The 19,691-nt window shown below is 42.8% G+C and overlaps 1 protein-coding gene across 1 annotated transcript; it reads right to left on the bottom strand.

The window, feature by feature from the left end:
* Positions 1-1,257: 1,257 nt before the first annotated feature.
* Positions 1,258-18,913, bottom strand: LOC106607711 (xaa-Arg dipeptidase). The gene is made up of 7 exons (XM_014204958.2): positions 17,936-18,913; positions 14,645-14,793; positions 13,929-14,071; positions 13,574-13,728; positions 9,098-9,233; positions 8,834-8,941; positions 1,258-4,531 (listed from the first exon to the last, which is right to left on the bottom strand). The coding sequence occupies exons 1-7, from the start codon at positions 18,347-18,349 to the stop codon at positions 4,341-4,343; spliced, it is 1,296 nt and encodes a 431-aa protein (XP_014060433.2). The 5' UTR covers positions 18,350-18,913; the 3' UTR covers positions 1,258-4,340.
* Positions 18,914-19,691: the final 778 nt, after the last annotated feature.

Genomic DNA, 19,691 nt, shown 5'->3' with positions numbered 1-19,691 from the left:
ATCAGCAAAGATGTCTTGAATGAGAGATATTTCCAGAGGCTCAAAAGGTTGCTGTGAAATTGGCCCATGCACAAAAGAAAGATCCCAAGATGGGGCTAAAGGCTTGGAGACTGGGCGTAAGCGATGCTCTCCCTTCATAACATAGGGTGTTTCTGTGTTGTCCTCGAAGCCTATATGACAGGCCGAGATAGCGGCTGAATAGACCTTAACAGTGAACTGTTTTTCGGCCACACCACCAAATGTATCCTCTCAGAGGCCAGGTCCAGATGGCCATGGTTTCTTGGTGAGGGTGTAAAATCTCTCTGCCCACCTGGGTCGAAAGATCCCAGCGTAACGGTAGTTGTCAAGGCTTCAGAGCCTAACCAGAACTGCTAACCAGAGCCTCCCTGGCCATCGAGGGGCTAACAAGATGAGGGATAATACTTGTTCCCTCACTCTGCTTAGAGTGGGGAGTATCAAGCATAGAGGAGGAAAAGCGTAGAGAGTTACCCCTTTGCCAAGCGTGTGCCAGCGCGTCCAATCCCAGTGGTGTGTATCCTGCTATCGCCAAGAACAACAGACAACACGTCTTTGTGCTATGTGAAGAGATTTACGGCGGCTAGACCGTATCACTCCCAGATCTGGTTCACCACCTAGGGATGGAGTCTACCCATAACAGGTTCCCTCTGGACAACAAGTAATGAGAGGAGTCATGCGTAATTAAACATTTTTTTTTTGTCATTTTAGCGATACGCTCTTATCCAGAGCGACTTACAGTAGTGAATGCATACATTTCATAAATTTTTTTTGTACTGGCACCCCGTGGGAATCGAACCCACAACCCTGGCGTTGCACACACCATGCTGGCGTTGCAAACACCATGCTCTACCAACTGAGCCACAGGTAATGAGAGGAAGTGTGCCCTGCTCCACAGTCTTGACAGCTAGTCTGTGTCAATGCAGAGAGCTAGTGACACCCTGATGTGTTGATGTATGCCACTACAGTCGTATTGTCTGTCCTGACAAGGATATGACAATATCAAAGGAAGAGCAAAAAGTTTATCAGTTCGAATAAAACACTGTCAGCAGTTCGAGGTAATTTATCGTGTGGCAGAGCTGTGGGGACCCTCGTGAACTTCACGCCACCCTGTTCACAATGACACTACACCTAGGGGAGTGCGTGAGAAGAAGATCGAGGGGCTCTTCCAGTTACAGAGAGCTGAGAGACAGTCTGTGACAGTGGAGGCTCCTCAGAGGAGGAAGGGGAGGACCATCCTCCTCCGTGAATGTCATTTATTTATTTGTTTTGTGTAACATTTAAAAAGTTAGCCTTTTTAGATAAAACGATACAAAATATATTCACAAATAATTGATTCAAACACACTGTTTTGCAATGAAAGTCTACAGTAGCCTCAGCAGCACTCTGTAGGGTAGCACCATGGTGTAGCAGGAGGACAGCTAGCTTCTGTCCTCCTCTGGGTACATTAACTTCAATAGAAAACCTAGGCGGCTTATGGTTCTCACCCTCTTCCATAGACTTACACAGTAATTATGACAACTTATGGAGGACATCCTCCAACCCATCAGAGCTTTTGCAGCATGAAGTGACATGTTGTCCACCCAATCAAAAGGTCAGAGAATGAATCTAGTATAAGCTACAGCTAGCTAGCACTGCAGTGGATAAAATATGGTGAGTAGTAGACTCAAAGAGAGAGAAAGACAACAGTTTTGAACAAATTAATCTCTTAAAAAAAGAAGTGCTCCAAGTCGGGACATGAAGTGAACTGTTGGATGCCCCTCACTGCCGCTGGAGACGTACCCCTAGGTCGGACGTCCCTTCTTTCCCCGAGGGAATTAAGTGGGTGGGACCTCGATGAGGCAGCAGCGAAGGACCGCTTCCCTCGTCGGTCTCTGTTAGGAGAGTCGAACTGAGGGTTCGCAGCCTGCTGCGTTGCTGAGGGTTTTGTGTTGCAAAAACTCCTGGTGCCAGCGTGTTTCCCTCTCCCTACCGCAAAGCGTTGGCTCATGGAAGGGGAGACCGAGTTACCGCGTTACCAAGATCTGCAGGGCAAGCAGAAGTTAAAGGCTTCGCCTACCTTACAAAGTTCTTGTGTATCGGTTATGATGGCGACAGAAGGCCCAAATCGTTCCTTTGGTGCGATAGGACTGTGTAAGAAATCTGCCTTTTCCTTGTCCGAGAGGCTGGACAAGTTGAGCCACAAGGCTCCACCACCGCAGGGCTCATGGCGCGCCCACAGCCTTGTATGATGACTCTGGAGGCCCGGAGGTTGAGATCTGCAATGACAGATCTCGTCCCATACGTACTGGATGACTGTGCCTTTGCCTAAGATATTGCATATCTCTAGCAACAAATTGGCCGGGTAAGCCAACAGTAGGTACGTTACGTTCAATGCCCATACAGAACGTGCCGCAGATATGTAGTCCTTATGGAATATGGAGGCGGTGAAACGCTTCAGGGAGAGCAGTGCTGGTCACTGACAAGGCACTGGGGTTGAGGTGGTTAGCCAGTGACGGCTCGACCACCGGTGGATTGCCAAAGCCCTTGTCCTCCTCCACGATCTTGAGTCTGACCACTGTCCGTCTGCAGACATCGATAAGTCCAAATCTGTCATTGGGTATCCTAGCTCCGCTGAGGTAGGAAGAGGGCCTCAAGTCTGGGGCTTCCTCTTCCCCCTCTGGGAAGATGCCAGTCATTTCCCTGCTATCAAACTTGTCGATGACAAGGTCCCCTTCCCCCGCTGCAAGCTCATCAAACAGCGGTTTGAGGTCCTCTGGGTAACTCTCTGCTACCTCCACCCATGTGGGTTGAGGTTGCGGGGTAGCCTCCTCGCCTGCAGGCTGTGAGGGTGATAGGGCCCACGAACGGACTGCGCTACACAGCCTTCACTTGAGGGCGGTCTTGGGAAAGTCCATACCGTGCACAGGGTGCACGGGAAAGCAAGTGCTGACTTAGCATGTTACCCAGCTTAGCTAAGTCTTCCCGGCGAGAGCTAGCTTGTTGAAGTACTTTTAGCTAGCTTCAAAGCTAGCTAGACAAGAAACGGGAGCTAGCAATGTTACTTTTGCTGGTAGTAATGCTGGTGTGTTTAGCTAACTTTCCAGCGAGCCTTGCAGCGTGGGCTAACCAAGTCTCGATAGCTAGCTGTATACTCAAAGCAAAACTTTCCTTTTGGTCAGTACTCAACACCATCGACAGGAGCTGAGGCCCCACGTTTGGCAGTGTTAACCTCACTGTTCGCTTGAGAACAGTTCAGTAGGAAGACAGTGATCTCGTCGTGCGGAACAGAACTTTAGTGAGCATAGTCTCTTCCGCAAGGAAGAGAGGCGAGAATGACCAGTGGCGGGCGAGTGGCGCCTTATAAGGAGACCTGTCTGTCTCCAACAAACATTGTGTGATTGGTTCTTTGAGCCCAGTGATCAGGCGAGCAAAGTATTTGAAATTGAACCTGCTTTTCCAATGCATTTAGGCTTATCCAATGCCACATTGATATGACATCTGTTTGGAATTAAGCCTGATTTCAACCAAAGGCTGGAAAGGTATATCCTACAAAAAAAGGCTTTACAAAATGTAATGAGGGTGTGTAACAATCGTCTGGAAGAGGGGACCAAGATGCAGCGTGGTAAGTGGTCATAATGATTTTTAATGATACACTTCAAAAAACAAACAGGGAAAACGAAAGCCAACAGTTCTGTCGGTGAAAACCACACAACAGAAACAATTACCCACAAAACCCCAACGGAAAAACAGGCACTTATGTGTGACTCCCAATCAGCAACAACCAACAACAGCTGTGCCTGATTGGAAGCCACACGGCCAAAATCAATGAAACAGACAACATAGAAAATGAGCATAGAACACCCACCCAATGTAACACCCTGGCCTAACCAAAATAAAGAACAAAAAAAACCTTTCTATGGCCCATCCGTTACAGGGTGTTTTCATAATGTAATGATAATAACAATTCAAGTGCTCACACATAACAGAACATATCTTTGGTAGAAGCACCAAATAGTGCTTTTAGGGCCTATTGAATAGCTGAAAACTAAGTTTATTAAGATTTTCCTCCTATCAATAGCCCATTATCAGCTGTTGGAATATCAAACCTGACCAGTGGATCAGTAGTATTTCACTCTATTATGGTTACCTTTGACCAGAAAGATCAGTGAACACAAACATTGGTCAATAGAGAGCTACAGATCACAGTGTTTTGTTCTAGCCCCACACTTAAGTTAGCTAATTCATTTCAATGAGATCATGAAGTTGATTGGTTGAATCAGGTGGGCAGGAGGTGACATGGTAGGCTATCTGACAGAGCCTACTGTTAATATACAGTATGTGGTTCAGTGCTGGGCTGCCCCTCCACAATGTTTGGCCTCTGAGGCCCCTCTCAGGGCCTGCTCCTCCTTTAGGTTAGCCTCCTTTAAGTCCTCTCTGGCTCTCTGCAGCAGCTCTGGGCACAGCAGCACATCCAGTGCTGTCATGGCCAGTGCCTTGGCCACCCGCAGGGTGTAGAACTGAGCTTTATCATCACCTAGACGATGGATTCAGAGACACACACAAGTAAGCCTATGTGAAGATTATTGAATACTATATTACCTAATATACAGTACCAGTCAAAAGTTTGGATACACCTACTCATTGCAGGGTTTTTCTTTATTTGTACTATTTTCTACATTGTAGAATAATAGTGAAGACATCAAAACTATGAAAGAACACATATGGAATCATGTAGTAACCAAAAAAGTGTTAAACAAATCAAAATATATTTCATATTTGAGATTCTTCAAAGTAGCCACCCTTTGCCTTGATGACTGCTTTGCACACTCTTGGTATTCTCTCAAACAGCTTCATGAGGTAGCCACCTGGAATGCATTTCAATTAACAGGTGTGCGAAGTTAATTTGTGGAATTTCTTTCCTTCTTAATGCATTTGAGCCAATCAGTTGTGTTGTGACAAGGTAGGGTGGTATACAGAAGATAGCCCTATTTGGTAAAAGACCAAGTCCATTTTATGGCAAGAACAGCTCAAAAAAGCAATGATAAATGACAATTCATCATTACTTCAAGGCATGAAGGTCAGTCAATAAGGAACATTTCAAGAACTTTGAAACTTTCTTCAAGTGCAGTCGCAAAAACCATCAAGCACTATGATGAAACGGGCTCTCATGAGGATCACCACAGTAAAAGAAGACCCAGAGTTACCTTTGCTGCAAAGGATAAGTTAATTAGAGTTACAAGCCTCAGAAATTGCACTCTTTGCATCATGAGTGTTACACACTTTTTTGGTTACTACATGATTCCATATGTGTTATTTCCTAGTTTTGATGTCTTCACTATTAATCTAAAATGTAGAAAAAAGTACAAATAAAGAAAAACCCTTGGTGTCCAAACTTTTGTCTGGTACTGCACCTATATTTTCACTGGACAGTTACTGTAAGACAGGGGTAGGAAAACCTGTTTGTGTTTTATACATATTTTAATGCTGCACTCAAATTGCCCTTCTGGGACAATAAAGATTTACTGAACTGAACTGGAAAAAAACTACTTTTTTCTATCTAATGGAGTAGATTACAGCTCATTCAGAAAGTATTCAGACCCTTCCCCTTTTCCACATTTTGATACGTTACAGACTAAAATTGATTCAATGATTTGTTTCCCTCATCAATCTACACACAATACCCCATAATGACAAAGCAAAAACAGTTTTTTAGAAATGTTTGCAGATTTATATATATTAAAAAAAAATATATATATATATATATATACACTCCTCAAAAAAATAAAGAGAACACTTAAACAACTCAATGTAACTCCAAGTCAATAACACTTCTGTGAAATCAAACTGTCCACTTAGGAAGCAACACTGATTGACAATAAATTTCACATGCTGTTGTGCAAATGGAATAGACAACAGGTGGAAATTATAGGCAATAAGCAAGACACCCCCAATAAAGGAGTGGTTCTGCAGGTGGAGACCACAGACCACTTCTCAGTTCCTATGCTTCCTGGCTGATGTTTTGGTCACTTTTGAATGCTGGTGGTGCTTTCACTCTAGTGGTAGCATGAGACGGAGTCTACAACCCACACAAGTGGCTCAGGTAGTGCAGCTCATCCAGGATGGCACATCAATGCGAGCTGTGGCAAGAAGGTTTGCTGTGTCTGTCAGCGTAGTGTCCAGAGCATGGAGGCGCTACCAGGAGACAGGCCAGTACATCAGGAGACGTGGAGGAGGCCGTAGGAGGGCAACAACCCAGCAGCAGGACCGCTACCTCCGCATTTGTGCAAGGAGGAGCAGGAGGAGCACTGCCAGAGCCCTGAAAAATGACCTCCAGCAGGCCACAAATGTGCATGTGTCTGCTCAAACGGTCAGAAACATACCACTCCATGAGGGTGGTATGAGGGCCTGACGTCCACAGGTGAGGGTTGTGCTTACAGCCCAACACCGTGCAGGACGTTTGGCATTTTCCAGAGAACACCAAGACTGGCAAATTCGCCACTGGCGCACTGTGCTCTTCACAGATGAAAGCAGGTTCACACTGAGCACGTGACAGACGTGACAGAGTCTGGAGACGCCGTGGAGAACGTTCTGCTGCCTGCAACATCCTCCAGCATGACCGGTTTGGCGGTGGGTCAGTCATGGTGTGGGGTGACATTTCTTTGGGGGGCCGCACAGCCCTCCATGTGCTCGCCAGACGTAGCCTGACTGCCATTAGGTACCGAGATGAGATCCTCAGACCCCTTGTGAGACCATATGCTGGTGCGGTTGGCCCTGGGTTCCTCCTAATGCAAGACAATGCTAGACCTCATGTGGCTGGAGTGTGTCAGCAGTTCCTGCAAGAGGAACGCATTGATGCTATGGACTGGCCCGCCCGTTCCCCAGACCTGAATCCAATTGAGCACATCTGGGACATCATGTCTCGCTCCATCCACCAACGCCACGTTGCCCCACAGACTGTCCAGGAGTTGGTGGATGCTTTAGTCCAGGTCTGGGAGGAGATCCCTCAGGAGACCATCCGCCACCTCATCAGGAGCATGCCCAGGCGTTGTAGGGAGGTCATACAGGCACGTGGAGGCCACACACACTACCGAGCCTCATTTTGACTTGTTTTAAGGACATTACATCAAAGTTGGATCAGCCTGTAGTGTGATTTTCCACTTTAATTTTGAGTGTGACTCCAAATCCAGACCTCCATGGGTTGATAAATTGGATTTCCATTGATTATTTTTGTGTGATTTTGTTGTCAGCACATTCAACTATGTAAAGAAAAAAGTATTTAATAAGATTATTTCTTTCATTCAGATCTAGGATGTGTTGTTTAAGTGTTCCCTTTATTTTTTTGAGCAGTGTGTATATATATATATATATATATATATATATATATATATATATACACATACACCTCAATTACGTAAGTATTCAGACCCTTTGCTATAAGACTCAAAATTTAGCTCAGGTGCATCCTGTTTCCATTGATCATCCTTAAGATGTTTCTACTACTTGATTGGAGTCCACTTGTGGTAAATTCCATTGATTGGACATGATTTGGAAAGGCACACACCTGTCTATATAAGGTCCCACAGTTGACAGTGCATGTCAGAGCAAAAACCAAGACATGAGGTCAAAGGAATTGTCCGTAGAGCTCTAAGATAGGATTGTGTCGCGGCACAGATCTGGGGAATGGCAACATTGAAGGTCCCCAAGAACACAGTGGCCTCCATCATTATTAAATTAAAGAAGTTTAGAACCACGAAGACTCTTCCTAGAGCTGACCGCAAAGCCAAACTGAGCAATCGGGGGAGAAGGGCCTTGGTCAGGGAGATGACCAAGAACCTGATGGTCACTATAATAGAGCTCCAGAGTTCCTCTGTGGAGATTGGAGAACCTTCCAGAAGGACAACCATCTCTGCAGAACTACACCAATCAGGCCTTTATGGTAGAGTGGCCAGACGGAAGCCACTCCTCAGTAAAAGGCACATGATAGCTTGCTAGGACTCAGACCATGAGAAACAAGATTCTCTGGACTGATGAAACCAAGATTGAACTCTTTGGCCTGAATGCCAAGTGTCAGGTCTGGAGGACAGCTGGCACCATCCCTACGGTGAAGAAGATTGGTGGTGGCAGCATCATGCTGTGGGGATGTTTTTCAGCGGCAGGGACTGGGTGACTAGTCAGGATCGAGGGAAAGATGAATGGAACAAAGTACAGAGAGATACTTGATGAAAACCTGCTCCAGAGTGCCTAGGACCTCAGACTCTGGCGAAGGTTCACCTTCCAACAGGACAACGACCCTAAGCGCACAGCCAAGACAGCCACTCCTGCGTTTCCGGACAAGTCTCTGAATGTCCTTGAGTGGCCCAGCCAGAGCCCGGACTTGAACTCAATCAAAAATCTCTTGACAGACCTGAAAATAGCTGTGCATTGACGCTCCCAATCCAACCTGACAGAGCTTGAGAGAATTTGCAGAGAAGAATGGGAGAAACTCTCCAAATACAGGTCTGCCAAGCTTGTAGTGTCATACCCAAGAAGACTCAAGGCTGTAATCGCTGCCAAAGGTGCTTGGCAGCGATAAAGTAAAGAGTCTGAATACTTATGTAAATGTTATATTTCAGTGTTTAATTTTTAATACACTTTCTAAAATTTCAGAAACCTGTTTTTGCTTTTCATTATGGGGTATTGTGTGTAGATTGATGAGGGGGAAAAAACAATGTATTCAATTTTAGAATAAGGCTGTAACGTAACAAAATGTGGAAAAAGTCAAGGGGTCTGAATATTTTCCGAATGCACCGTATCTACTGTGTTTCTAATTGATTTCAGGTGTATGATAAAGACATACCAGCAGCTACGGTGTATTCCTCTGTGTGGTTTAGAGCATCTGAGCCAATGTAAAAGTAAGGGTGGATTCCAGGTACAATAAAAGACACATTGCCAAAGTCTGTGGAGCCTGTGGAGATTACAAACAATCAATTGTCTTTCATTCTACATTACAGCATTACAGTTTCATTGTATAACAAGAACATTGCCTCCTAGTTCTTCCAATGACCACAATATGGCCTGTGGAAAGCACAGTGAGGGATGCACAGTTGAATTGCTGTCTTACCAGAGGAGTTTTTGAGGACCTCTTCATCTGTAGTGAATTCCATCCCCAAAGCCTTGCCGTTTACCTCATACAACCCATGCAGGGTGGGATTCCGCAGGACGTTGTGAAAGGCATTCCTTGCGAACTCCAGTTCAACCTTTAAAAAAAAAATAAATAAATTGGTAAATCGCTTTGGTTAGGGTCAATTTGGAATTTCTGAATTTAATTATATTCAACTCATTGGCCACACCCAACAGGAATCAGAATTTAAATATCCTGTAAAAGTAACCGCCTCTTCCGCTTTACTTCCGTATCATGTCCCCTAATCTTTTAAATGGGCTTGATGATTATATTAGCAAATTCGTGAAAACACAGTCATGATATACAGGGCCTTCAGAAAGTATTCACAACTCTTGACTTTTTCTACATTTTGTTGTGTTACAGCCTGAATTTTAAATGGATTAAATTGAGATTGTGCCTCTGATCTACACACAATACTCCATAATGTCAAAGTGGAATTTGGTTTGTCGAAAAATGTTGAAATGAATAAAAAAATTTAACTGAATTGTCTTGCGTCAATAAGTATTCAAACCCTTTGTTATGGCCAGCCTAAATAAGTTCAGGAGTATGTGCTTAACATATCGCATAATGAGTTGCATGGTCTCATTCCGTGTTCAATAAGTCCAGAGCATCTTATCTGAGTTTGACAGTCGTTTCACTGACTTCGCATCACTTGAGCCTATTGCCACTTATACAGTGCCTTGCGAAAGTATTCGGCCCCCTTGAACTTTTCGACCTTTTGTCACATTTCAGGCTTCAAACATAAAGATATAAAACTGTAATTTTCTGTGAAGAATCAACAACAAGTGGGACACAATCATGAAGTGGAACGAAATTTATTGGATATTTAAAACTTTTTTAACAAATAAAAAACGGAAAAATTGGGCGTGCAAAATTATTCAGCCCCTTTACTTTCAGTGCAGCAAACTCTCTCCAGAAGTTCAGTGAGGATCTCTGAATGATCCAATGTTGACCTAAATGACTAATGATGATAAATAGAATCCACCTGTGTGTAATCAAGTCTCCGTATAAATGCCCCTGCTCTGTGATAGTCTCAGAGGTCCGTTTAAAGCGCAGAGAGCATCATGAAGAACAAGGAACACACCAGGCAGGTCCGAGATACTGTTGTGGAGAAGTTTAAAGCCGGATTTGGATACAAAAAGATTTCCCAAGCTTTAAACATCCCAAGGAGCACTGTGCAAGCGATAATATTGAAATGGAAGGAGTATCAGACCACTGCAAATCTACGAAGACCTGGCCGCCCCTCTAAACTTTCAGCTCATACAAGGAGAAGACTGATCAGAGATGCAGCCAAGAGGCCCATGATCACTCTGGATGAACTGCAGAGATCTACAGCTGAGGTGGGAGACTCTGTCCATAGGACAACAATCAGTCGTATACTGCACAAATCTGGCCTTTATGGAAGAGTGGCAAGAAGAAAGCCATTTCTTAAAGATATCCATAAAAAGTGTTGTTTAAAGTTTGCCACTAGCCACCTGGGAGACACACCAAACATGTGGAAGAAGGTGCTCTGGTCAGATGAAACCAAAATCGAACTTTTTGGCAACAATGCAAAACGTTATGTTTGGCGTAAAAGCAACACAGCTCATCACCCTGAACACACCATCCCCACTGTCAAACATGGTGGTGGCAGCATCATGGTTTGGGCCTGCTTTTCTTCAGCAGGGGCAGGGAAGATGGTTAAAATTGATGGGAAGATGGATGGAGCCAAATACAGGACCATTCTGGAAGAAAACCTGATGGAGTCTGCAAAAGACCTGAGACTGGGACGGAGATTTGTCTTCCAACAAGACAATGATCCAAAACATAAAGCAAAATCTACAATGGAATGGTTCACAAATAAACATATCCAGGTGTTAGAATGGCCAAGTCAAAGTCCAGACCTGAATCCAATCGAGAATCTGTGGAAAGAACTGAAAACTGCTGTTCACAAACGCTCTCCATCCAACCTCACTGAGCTCGAGCTGTTTTGCAAGGAGGAATGGGCAAAAATGTCAGTCTCTCGATGTGCAAAACTGATAGAGACATACCCCAAGCGACTTACAGCTGTAATCGCAGCAAAAGGTGGCGCTACAAAGTATTAACTTAAGGGGGCTAAATAATTTTGCACGCCCAATTTTTCAGTTTTTTATTTGTTAAAAAAGTTTGCCTGAAATGTGGCAAAAGGTCGAAAAGTTCAAGGGGGCCGAATACTTTCGCAAGGCACTGTATATGCTTTCCATTTGGTTGGCACAGACATAAATGTGGAAGACATTGTCTCCAAAATGGGATCACATGTTCAGTTGGACACATCTATAGCAGAAACTGAAATTCTCACCCTTTAAAATGACATTCAGCTGAAATCCAGGGCAACCACTGAGATGAAGGAAGAGTTCTGGGAGCTACTGCTAGAGAAGTATCCCAACATAAGAAGATGTGCTCTCAACTTAACTGCCCTTTTTGGATCAGCCTACCTCTGTGAGTCTGCATTTTCTCACATTAAGTACAGATCTACTATGACTGATGACCACCTTGTGGCTTGCATGAGACTTGCAACAAGCTGCTACAGCCTTGACAATGAAAAACTACTAGTATACACCCAATGCCAAAAGTCACACTAAGGTAGGAAATTAAATTAGTTGCACTTATTTGTGGAAAACATGTTATTGGTCCACATTATATTTGGGTATCAAATAGGTATCATAGCAGCAGGTCCATACTCAGTGGTGAGTTGCGTTTCATACATTTTGTTGGTTGGTTTAGATTTAGAGACTGGTAGATCTCATCAGGCTGGCAAATGAAAAAGTAGATCTCACATCAAAGAAGGTTGGGCACACCTGCTCTACAGAATAAAAATATTCCAAAATATGCATCCTGTTTGCAACAAGGCACTTAAGTAATACTGCAAAAAATGTGGCATCGAAATGAATACAAAGCGGTATGATTGGGGCAAATCAAGCATGGTCGTGGCTGCATCATGTTACGGGTATGTTTGTCATCGGCAAGGACTAGGGAGTTTTTTGGGATAAAAAGGAACTGAATACAAGCAAAATCCTAGAGGAAAACCTGATTCAGTCTGCTTTCCAACAGACACTGAGAGACAAATTCATCTTTCAGAAGGACAATAATCTAAAAGAAATCTACCTGGAGTTGCTTACGAAGACGACATTGAATGTTCCTGAGTGACCTAGTTACAGTTGACTTAAATTGGCTTGAAAATCGAGACTTGAAAATGGCTGTTTAGCAATGATCATCAAAATAACTTGACAGAGCTTGAATTTTTTTTAAAGAATAATGGACAAATATTGTACAATCCAAGTGTGCAAAGATCTTATAGACTTACCTAAAAAGACTCACAGCTGTAATCGCCGCTAAACGTGCATCTACAACAAAGTATTGACTCAGGGGTGTGAATACTTCTGTAAATTAGATATTTCTGTATTTCTATTTTCAATAAATTTCATAGAATTTCTAAAAACATGTTTTCACTTTGTGATTATGGGGTATTGTGTGTAGATGGATGAGAAAAAATATATATTTAACCAATTTTGAATTCAGGCTTTAACACAACAAAATGTGGAATAAGTGAAGGAATATAAATACTTTCTGAAGGCACAATTATATTTGTGTTTGTGGATATCATTCAAAAAGCCTACACAAGTTAAAAGACTAGGAAAATGATGCATCACTTGCTTAGCATATTGAATTTGATTTGAAGCAAGTAGAATTGAATTCAAACCAATTCAAAGAAATGAATGGAGACATGAAACATATGAGTCTCAAACATTTTGCCAAAGGCATCTGCCACTTATTACTGCAAAGAATATAGATATAATTTCAAATATAAACTGGATTATATAACTGAAAGATGCCAAACAGTATTTTGTCTGTATTTTTGCCATGATAACGTTAGGTTGCTCCCTTCAATTCTAGCGTGTTTGATCTAACGCATTCTGGGAAATTATTTTTCACCCTAATATTTTATAACATGTAAGTGAATTATGAATAAATTACAGACAACCTACAAAATGTTCTAAGAATTTTTCCAGAGGACTGTAATTATTTAAATACACTTTAGGAGGATGAGTTTTAAATATGAAATGTTTCAAGAACATGTTAAACATAGTATTGGTAACCATACATGATGTCAAAATAAACACGTGCGTAATGACGTATGCAATAAATGATCCATTTTAATTTCCATGAATTTAATTTAATTAAATTCTACTTCCTTCCAATCAAATTCAATAAAAAAAAGTCTGCTTCCTGTGGAGTGCGGCCAATTAGAATGTAATTAAAATTCAAGAATTTAATTTTAATTATAGACTAATTCACAACTCAATTCAGAATTGACCCCAACCCTGCTCTGGATAAATTATTCACATATTTCTCTTAAATGATTGTTTGTCTTCGTGGTGATTTTGTCATTGTGCTTACTTCACAGCCAGTTGCCATGGCAGCGGATCTAAAACACATCTCAGCCTTGGCCTTGATGGTGGGCAAGTCTTTACGTGAGGGAGTTCGGAGATAGTACTCCAGCTCTGTGTAGGCGGGGATGATGTTGGGTTTCACCCCTCCATGCTTGATGATACCTGCACAGGACCACACAAGGAAGCAATGTAGAACTATACTTGGTAAATGTTTGCTACATGGAGTTTAAAGGCCTCCCATTCCTTCTGCGTAGAGTTTAAAATGCCTCTGAAGTTGTTATTGTGGAAATAAATATTACTCTTGAGGACAAGATCAGGAGGAACATACAGTACGTGTTTATGTTAACTGAGCTGTCCCTCACCGTGGATTCTCCAGTCTGGCTTGAGTTGCTGTCTGAGCACTGAAAGGTTATTGTAGGCAAGCACAGCAGCGTCCAGCGCGTTGACCCCTTCCCAGGGATAGGCTGCAGCATGAGATGCCTTGCCATGGTATCTCACTATGACACTGGAAATTGAAAAATTGTGCCAAAACGTTGGTCTTTACCCATAAAATATTGGGAGCATATTTAGAGTGTGCGACTATCTGAATAGATTTTTCACACAAGTGTACTATTCTATTAGTCAGCACCACTTACAACATTTTTGAGTGTGTATCAACTTATGCCTTTCGCTGGTAATGAAACAAGAAACCAGACCTAGGCCTCAGAGTCATGATGTTGGCCTGGTTTATTCTGAGATTCATCAGTGGTATCTCACATGTTGCAACTGGTCTGACTGCAGCCTGAAATAGCACTCTGCAATGCAGCTAGGGGCCCCAGTACAGAGTTCATGCATATTTCACAAGGGGTTCTCTGCCAACAATGGATTGCACTCTACAACATGGATCTCTACCTAATATGTTTTCCGTTCTAGCAGCCATTGACTATGAGAAGTGGGATACATATGTTTTGTATTACGAAAGATTGTGTATGTTTCCCAAATGTACCCTTTTAGTAGTGCGCTATAAAAGAAATGTGGTGCCATCGGGGGCCACAAAAATACAATAGACTTTGTGTGTGAGCCCGTGAAATAACCTTACTCATGTTCAGCCACATCTGGCAGCCAGGAAGCATCCTCCTGTGAGGGATGAGCCATGAATACCACATCCATGCCATCAAACGCCCTCTCCCTTATCAGGTCGATTTTACCCCCTCCATCCTCCTCTGCTGGGGTTCCCAACACTGTCACCTGTGGAGGAAGAGTTGGCTGGTCAATGTGTCCAGAAAAACTCCTAACCCTTGTCAGAGCTATTACAAGCCAATAAATGGCACACTGTAGATGAGAGGGCTGATACCAAAATAAAATGAGCATTAGGTTCATGCACATCCAATTTTACAATGCACTCAAAATGATGCTTCAGGTTATTGCATGTGTAAGGGAGGTCCCCCTAGAGTTGGGGGTTTCAGTGAGGTGGCAACAATGCAGAGCTGATTTTCTTGCCCAGAGTGAGGCTTTTATTTGCATGTGGAGATAATAGCCGGCTATATTTATAGGCAATTCTTTTTATAAAGACTTCTTCACATGCGTTCTCCTGTTCTATTGGTTTTCTTTCAACGTTATTTCATTGTCTAGCAGCCAAAGGCATTATCCTAGTCATATTAACAACCCATGATAGTTGTTGCATCTTTAAATCCCCCCTCTTCCTAACGGATATTTCCATCTCTGTCCATAAAACCTCTTGCATGTGCGGTGCGCATTTTAGAACGGTGTTTTCCCGCAAATTGCATTTTTGAACATTCACGCGTAGGCCTACTGCCGTGTGTACATTGTTGAGCCTAAAATGTGAATAAATAATAGTTTATCAACATTTTAAGCTAAACATTCCAATCTGTTCTATCAGCCCTATTAATTGATACAGCATATACCTCCACTACACTACTTTGATGCGTATCTGTGGGGATTAAGAAGTGACTTTACACAATGCCCACTGAAAAATAAATGGGTATACAGCGTATACCTGCATATACCCTCCACTACACCAGCGACAGCATGGTTATTACATAATAATAAACATCATGGCAGCCTATTTTGACTCACTTCTAATATACACTCAGTGGCCAGTTTGTTAGATACACCCATCTATACTGAACAAAAATATAAATGCAACATGTAAAGTGTCAAAAGATCCCAGAAATGTTCCATATGCACAAAAAGCTTATTTCTCCAATTTTGTGCACAAATTTGTTTACATCCCTGTTAGTGAGCATTTATCCTTGTTTACATCCCTGTTAGTGAGCATTTAGCCAAGATATTCCTTCCACATGACAGGTGTGGCATATAAAGGTGCTGATTAAACAGCATGATCATTACACAGCCGCAAACCACGAGTAACCATGCCAGCCCAGGACCTCCACATCCAGCTTCTTCACCAGCGGGATCTTCTAAGACCAGCCACACGGACAGCTGATGAAACTGAGGAGTATTTATGTCTGTAATAAAGCCATTTTGTGGGGAAGAACTCATTCTGATTGGATGGGCCTGGCGCCCCAGTGGGTGGGCCTATGCCCTCCCAGACCCACCCATGGCTACGCCCCTGCCCGGTCATGTGAAATTCATAAATTCGTGCCTAAAGAATTTATTTCAATTGACTGATTTCCTTATATGAACTGTAAGTCAGAAAACACTCCCCACACCATTACACCCACCACCACCAGCCTGTACCGTTGACACCAGGCTAGATGGGGCCATGAACTCATGCTGCTTATGGCGCACCTGTTAGCTTGCACAATTCTTTCCATTCTCCTTCGACCTCTCTCATCAAAGAGCTGTTTTCGCCCACAGGACTACAGCTGACTGGATATGTTGTGTTTGACGCACCATTCTCTGTAAACCCTTGACACAGTTGTGCTTGACAAACCCAGGAAGCCCGCCAGTTTCTGAGATCCTGGAACTGGCGCGCCTGGCACCGACGATCATACCATGCTCAAAGTCGCTTAGGTCACTTGTTTTGCCCATTCTAATGTTCAATCGAACAGTAACTGAATGCCTCGATGTCTGTCTGCCTGCTTTATGTAGCAAGCCACGGCCACTTGATTCAATGTCTGTAGGAAAAAAACATTTTCGTGAACGTTTGTGTAGCTAATAAACTGGCCACTGAGTGTACAGTATATAACACACTCAGTCTATGGCACCGTTTCTTTACAATAAATATGTTAAATGACTAACAGCAGACTCCCAGGAGGAGAACATGCACCCTCAGGCAGAGGTGGCACCACAGGTCCCAGGGTGGTGGGGCAAAAAAAACATGGCCCAGAGTTTTTCCTGATCTGGTATACATCCAGACCCTATTGGGTATGACAGTGATTAATCAGTTGTAAAAAGGTTTTGTGTGGGCTTTTGTGTGGGCTATGATAGGACCAGAGTTTTTCTAATCAGATCACATGGTTTAAAAAAAACTCCTGACCCTAGGGAGGATGAAAACCCTGTCAAACTGCAGCAACCTTGAACTTGTTTATATTAATTATATTTAAAAACTAGACTAAGGGGGGTTTCCTTTACACAGACAACAACTGGACAATAGAACTCACAGGGCTGAGCTTGCATTATGCAGGTTTACATCGTGTAGGCCTATGCAACTGCGATTAAAAAAGTAACTCACAGTCTATGCCATCACTGTTGTTTGTTTTTTTTACATTCAGGCGGCTAATAATTGTGGATTGAAAAGGTCAAGGTAGCCTAGCCAGCCCAAGTTTAAATATAAACCAAATTCGATCACATTCACATTTTCAGAAAATGAATTGATGTATTTATAGCCCATGTGTTTGTGTTAGGATAAAACGATTTTCTCCTAACACAAATAAATGGACTATAAATACACAACATTACAAATTTCTTCACCCTTGCCAGGGGGGAAAAGTCACAGTATTGCCTATAGCATATGCAGCTGCGGTTGTAATCAGTAGACTACAGTTGATCAGACTGAAATATCACCTCGTTTCCATCACATCATTTTTTTATTTAACTAGGCAAGTCAGTTAAGAACAAATTCTTATTTACAATGACGGCCGGATAAATCGCTGCTGCTTTAGCAGTAGCTAATGAGGACCCTAATAAAATACTAAATACTAAAATGAACACTGGAGGTAAGTGGAGAGCGTGCTTTGCACTTGGGCGTGCATTGTGGCAGGCTCGCTCGACCGGTTATGTCGGTAAACCTGATTGCTCAAGACACACAGAACCTGTATCCAATATGGACTGCTAAATTGTGCAAGAGTTGACAAATCATGAAGCAAAACAGTAGGCATACTTTCTCATTCTTGTTACCGCTTTTGAATCAACATTTTCATGAAACTGTGAGCACGCACATAAAATATATCTTCAAACATTTTACCTGTACAGGGACCGCAAAATCGGGTGTGCGTTCTACCAAAGCTTTTAATCCGATCGCTGCAGCAGCTCCTATTTCCGCAATGAGGTTATGGCCACATGCATGTCCAATGCCCGGCAGTGCGTCGTATTCAGTCAAGAAACCAACATTTATGACATTATTGCTCTCCTTGCCACCGACAGGTCCCCATATGGCACGGAATGCTGTCTCGAGCTTAAAATGACTGTCCACAGTCCATCCCTTCTCCTCTGAGAAAAATTTAACTAACCTGTCGTGAGACTTTCTTTCTTCATATGCGAGTTCTGGACAACTCCATATGTCTTTACTAAGACGATGAAGCCTGTCTTTGGCTTCGTCGATACAACTGCCAACTTTTTGTTTTAGCTCCACGAGCGTATCTGTAGTGTGCTGAGCCATTTATAACGAGTCGACTGAGTCAGCACTAAACAATGGACTGCAGACAGTAGGAACTCTTCATTTGCTCAGATTGACTGGAGTGTTGGAGTTTAAATCTTGGTCAAAGGGCATGTTTATGTTTTATAACGGGAATGTTACACCAGGGCCGGACTACTGCATTTGGGCACCGACAGTTTTTTGGGGAAATCAGCCAATTTACTGCATTTCAACACATTTTGCCTTGGTGCATTGAGAACAATGTGCTGTTTTATAATGCTATTCTGTACATTTTGTAATGAGGCTAAGTGAAAATGTTGCCGTTTGAAAGCACATTTTCTGCAATTCTACAGTTTTTGTTGCTATTTTATAGCGCATCTCGTGCTTGTTCACATTTTGCCATGAGGCTGGGAGAAAATGTGGCAGTTTTAAAATTAATTTCCTGCTAGTCTACACATTTCAGTATGGGACAGAGAAGAATTTGCAGTTTTAAAGCTAATTTCCTGCAATCTACACATTTTGCTATCATATATCTGCCCCCCCCCAAAAAAAAAAAGATTATCCTACATGAAGAATTGCTCTACAGTTGTGGCCAAAAGTTTTGAGAATGACACAAATATTAATTTCCCACAAAGTTTGCTGCTTCAGTGTCTTTAGATATTTTTGTCAGATGTTACTATGGTATAGTATAATTACAAGCATTTAAGTGTCAAAGGCTTTTATTGACAATTACATGAAGTTGATGCAAAGAGTCAATATTTACAGTGTTGACCCTTCTTTTTCAAGACCTCTGCAATCCACCGTGTCATGCTGTCAATTAACTTCTGGGCCACATCCTGACTGATGGCAGCCCATTCTTGCATAATCAATGCTTGGAGTTTGTCAGAATTTATGGGTTTTTGTTTGTCCACCAGCCTCTTGAGGATTGACCACAAGTTCTCAATGGGATTAAGGTCTGGGGAGTTTCCTGGCCATGGACCCAAAATATCGATGTTTTGTTCCCTGAGCCACTTAGTTATCACTTTTGCCTTATGGCAAGGTGCGCCATCATGCTGGAAAAGGCATTGTTCGTCACCAAACTGTTCCCGGATGGTTGGGAGAAGTTGCTCTCGGAGGATGTGTTGGTACCATTCTTTATTCATGGCTGTGTTCTTAGGCAAAATTGTGAGTGAGCCCACTCCCTTGGCTGAGAAGCAACCCCACACATGAATGGTCTCAGGATGCTTTACTGTTGGCATGACACAGGACTGATGGTAGAGCTCACCTTGTCTTCTCCGGACAAGCTTTTTTCCAGATGCCCCAAACAATCGGAAAGGGGATTCATCATCCAATCCCTGTACCTTTTGCAGAATATCAGTCTGTCCCT

Source organism: Salmo salar, chromosome ssa06 (assembly GCF_905237065.1).
Source record: "Salmo salar chromosome ssa06, Ssal_v3.1, whole genome shotgun sequence".
NCBI classification, from domain to species: Eukaryota; Metazoa; Chordata; class Actinopteri; order Salmoniformes; family Salmonidae; genus Salmo; species Salmo salar.
This window is presented reverse-complemented; position numbering and strand designations above follow the sequence as displayed.

Excerpts from the sequence above, each read along its gene's own strand:
- LOC106607711 (XM_014204958.2), bottom strand. The coding sequence starts at position 18,349 with ATGGCTCAGCACACTACAGATACGCTCGTGGAGCTAAAACAAAAAGTT. Across the intron at positions 14,072-14,644 it reads CCAGATGTGGCTGAACATGA|TGTCATAGTGAGATACCATG; the intron begins GTAAGGTTATTT and ends TTCAATTTCCAG. Across the intron at positions 4,532-8,833 it reads GGAATACACCGTAGCTGCTG|GTGATGATAAAGCTCAGTTC; the intron begins GTATGTCTTTAT and ends TCCATCGTCTAG.